We start from the raw sequence: 4104 nt of genomic DNA on the forward strand, positions 1-4104 counted from the left end.
GAGACTATTTCACATGCTCATAATAAAGCATGTGCTTGAGTGTGTGTGTCTCCACGATTCTTAAACATCCATCAACCTATAGTTTATGTAGTTTATGTTTGTTTCCCTAGCATCCCCTGGCAGAGGAAAGTCCTGGGGTGAGTTGCAAAACTAGCTGGGGATGGATGTTACAATGACAGGTAATTTGCTAAAATAAGATCCACACAATACAATTTATACGAGAACATTATTGAAGAATAAAGAGGACATTGTTTTGAATAAGATGAACAATTGATAGGTGATAAAAACGCTTATTTTTTCAAAACTTTATGTTAACTGAAAATCTTCTATGTGTTTGCTTGAGTTTGCGTTTGTGTGTGTGTCACATGTTTAATCACTGTTAAAACGCTTCCACTGCCTAGGCATGCTAGAAAAAAGATAAAAAGTGCAAAATAAAACATTCTGAATCATCATAAGGGGATGGTTGTAACATTACTGACGAACTGTTACAACCATCCCCAAAACTTACAGCCATTACATAGCTAGCTGTTAAAGGTATGTGGGTTTGAAGTTAGTATGAATGCAAAGCATCAAATGAAATTAGAGATGGCTTCTTTGGGTGATATAAGTTGCAACATTGCATCTACAATAGAATGAAAGCTAAGCAAAAAATAATCTTGATATAAAAAAATACTCCCTGACCTGAAAATGATCAGGAAAATTTTTTGGTTGTATAATTCACAGTTTTGCTAACAGAGGCATGCCACTTCTCATGTGAGCTTGAAAAGCAAACTGGAGTCTACGATATTGATGATATCACCATAGCTCTCTTCTGATTGGTCAAACTGACAGTGTCACAACACTCCCCGCTCTCCCCTACTCTTTTACTCACTGATTTTCTTTTTCTGGTGCCAAAAATGTTTTGCTCTTAAAATGAGTTGTAATGTGCGTTACTGGGATTGTAACGAGTATAATATACATATAATATACAGAATAGTCCTCCCTCTTTCACTTCATGTGCTTTTTTTTGCAGACGACTATCTACTTTAAGTCACTGAAGGCTATTGATAAAAAATAGTTTTCATCAATATCTAAGTTCTTGCTTTTTAATGTCTCTTATCTAGCTCTTTTGCACCTCGTCTGTTTACATGTATTTGTTTTATCGTGACCTTTCTTGTGTTTTCAGTAGGCTTATAACTTAGCCTACCTACATTATCTGTTTCGAGTGTGCTAAAGTATCATTTCCACCATTGTTACTTGATTTCTCTCCTTCATGTTTGTTTACACATTCCCTAATTTGTTTTGTATATTTTCCATATTTTCAATGAGTAAAATAAAAAAAAGTATTGCACCAAAGTCACGGAACATAACCTCGGGGGAAATCCTACATTTCCCATGTTACCCCGCGCACACGGAAGTACGTCATCACGCGTGACCTTGTCTCTTCTCTTCAGCAACAGTCGTAGCGGACGAGCATGGCGAATAAAGATCCAGGTGTAAGTTGTTTTCTGCTTTAAATTCTGTTTTATATAAATGTTTGTCACATTTCTGGCTTCAGCTCGGTTGAACAGTCCCGCTGTTTCCCGCTCTTTGCATGTGTGTTCGTGACATGAGCGTTTAGAAAAGTTACACACGTGAGTGATGCTGACTCTGATGTAAGCTAACGTTAGCCTACACTAATGTTAGCTAAGTCATTTTCAGAGAGCTTTTAGTCAAAGATGAAGACCGGTACTGAAGTTAGAGGGTTTGTTAACGATACTACATGCTGGTTTGGTAATATTTCGCTGGCAGGAATATTTATGTTAGCCTCGGGAAGATTCGTCTACTCTAGTAAGCACAGATGCCAGTATCCGTCTGAAAATCTAACACATTAATTTATCATCGCTTTTGGCATATGTACATGCATTTTAAAATAACATTTTAAAACTATATAGATGTTTGCACAGTCCTCTCTTCAATTCGGCGTACAAATAACTTACAAAAGTACACCGAGGAGCTTAGCTTTCTACAAAAACCTCAGTTATGCCAACTTACACAAGCTGTTTACACTGCGGTTGACATCCGGAAGGACTAAAGTCATAAGAAAACAAATACAAACTTTGATATTCTATCTAACTAATTCTGCTTTGTGGCTTTTCTCTAAGCCGAATTTGACATTAGAGCCCACAATTTGAATACAGATAATCTGTTATGTCTAACTGACTGACTAATTTGCTTTAGTGCGAGCAAACATTAAAACAATACACTTTTGAGTGGAGTTTGGCCGGCCATGAACGCAAATGTAGTTATTGTTATTGTAGCTAGATACAGTCCTTGAAGAGTTTTTGGCTGATGTCCACCTTCAACATGGTTACTCATCCAATGTGAAGGTCACTCTGTGTCGTTTCTGTGTTGAATTTCCCCGTTAATATTCAGCTCAGTGTGTTTTTGCTGCTAAAGTTTAAGCTGTATAAACTTGCTCCTTGTGTTTCAGGGTTTTCTGCAGCAGCTGCGGCAGATAGCAGGCAGGATGTCTTCTGGACCTCGGGGTGCAGGACTCGGTCTCAAACTCCTGGTCGGTGCTGGAGCTCTGGTTTATGGCGTGAAGGAAGCAACATACACAGGTGGACTACTTTTTGTCAATGCACACAAAAACACTGCAAACACTTGTCACTCACCTGAACGCTCCACTGACTAGTTGAAACTGTTTAATTTGGCTATTTGACAATCATAAAACCGAGCTAGTCTCTGCTGCAGTCTTGGATATGGTGCAGTCATGGCTGAAAATATTCTGGTACCTTTTACACTTTTTTTTTTTTTTTTTTTTTTTTAATAATGCAACACGTCTTCCAGAAAAGCATGTTGTATAGTTTGTATTTCTTGAGTTTGTAGTAGAACAAAACAGAAAACGGCTGCTGAAAAACTCAAGCTTTTCATATTTTGCACCAAGGAAGATCAGCTTAGATAAAGAAGTTGATCTTTGTTCTGTGGTGAACACTGAACAAGAGAAGAAAGAGAGGTTTCTCAGGTGTACGAGTCCTTAAACAGGAGATACGAATGTCCAGTGAGAGATCCGTCTGTAGCCAGCCCGTTTCATCCTCCTGGCGTCCCGATCCGAGGCTGGTCGAAACAGATTATCGGCCCAAATAATCCTGTGAGGGGTTTGCAGACATAATCTGAAGGTTGAATTCATTTTGAAATCGGGGAGCCTCACATCCAGCCGTCTGAGGAGACTTTGTTATCCGGCCAGTAGTTGGTGCAGAGGATGTGAAGTGTTCTACGTAACTTTGAGCCGTTTGTGCAACGTCCTTTTGTCCACAACCCGCTGGAGAGGCTGCAGGGCAGCACACAACCTGCCCTCCTCATCAATAAACAAGGTATTAGGAGAAGGGTGCGTCTCACTTTTACAGCTGTTTTAATATTCAATAAAAACTCGAGATCATTTCTGTAGTTTTTAATATAAACTGTATATAATGCACCCTGCTCCTCTGATTAAAATTAAACCTGAAAACAGACAAATGTTTTCACAATACAAAAATTAAAATAATTTGATAAAAGACAAATTACTGACAGTGTAACTGTGGGGTGGGGGTGGGGGGCTGCAAACACTCCTGCTGGCCCCGCCTCTTCTTGTCTCTCTACCTGTATGAGGCTCTGCTAACTTTCTCCATCAGCAGTACGTTTTACAAAGTCGCCGTGTTTAATAAACTCACCTGCGATTTACATATTCAAGTGCGCCGCATGCGGATCGAAACCAACGTGGTGCTGAGTGACATCTGCAGCGGTGCGTTCACTGTCGCTCCGTAATCTCCACCATCTCCGCATCTTGTAATGTAAAGATTTCTCTCTGTGTTTCTCTGCAAAATGCTGCAGTGGGTCTTTCAAATATATTTAGGCAGCTGTTCTAATGTACCTGTCCAAATATAGTACATGTTGGAAACACAGCATTTAAAGGTAGGGCAGCCGTAGGCTTAAATTTTATATATATTACACCTTAAACCTTATTTTATTGTTTTTTTTTATTGTCCAACTGTGTGTGTCACATGACTATTTTGGTCCACAAGTTAGACTACTTTTATTTACCTGTCAAAACTATAATAATATTAATAAAACAATAATAATCGTACCCCCCCCCCCCCCCCCCAC

At 39.2% G+C, this 4104-nt stretch overlaps 1 protein-coding gene across 2 annotated transcripts in view; it reads left to right on the forward strand.

The window, feature by feature from the left end:
- Positions 1-1362: 1362 nt before the first annotated feature.
- The window catches only part of LOC123973120 (prohibitin-2-like), a 17730-nt gene continuing 14988 nt past the window's right edge, over positions 1363-4104 (forward strand). The window contains exons 1-2 of one of the 2 annotated variants that reach the window (XM_046053008.1): positions 1363-1475; positions 2453-2582. In XM_046053008.1, the coding sequence (XP_045908964.1) occupies positions 1455-1475; positions 2453-2582 (151 nt within the window). In that variant the 5' untranslated portion in view covers positions 1363-1454. Of the gene's footprint in view, positions 1476-1528; positions 1614-2452; positions 2583-4104 lie in introns of those variants that run through there. The other variant, XM_046053009.1, reaches the window with a different exon arrangement.

The sequence above is a fragment of the Micropterus dolomieu genome, linkage group LG06 (assembly GCF_021292245.1).
Source record: "Micropterus dolomieu isolate WLL.071019.BEF.003 ecotype Adirondacks linkage group LG06, ASM2129224v1, whole genome shotgun sequence".
In the NCBI taxonomy this organism is placed as follows: Eukaryota; Metazoa; Chordata; class Actinopteri; order Centrarchiformes; family Centrarchidae; genus Micropterus; species Micropterus dolomieu.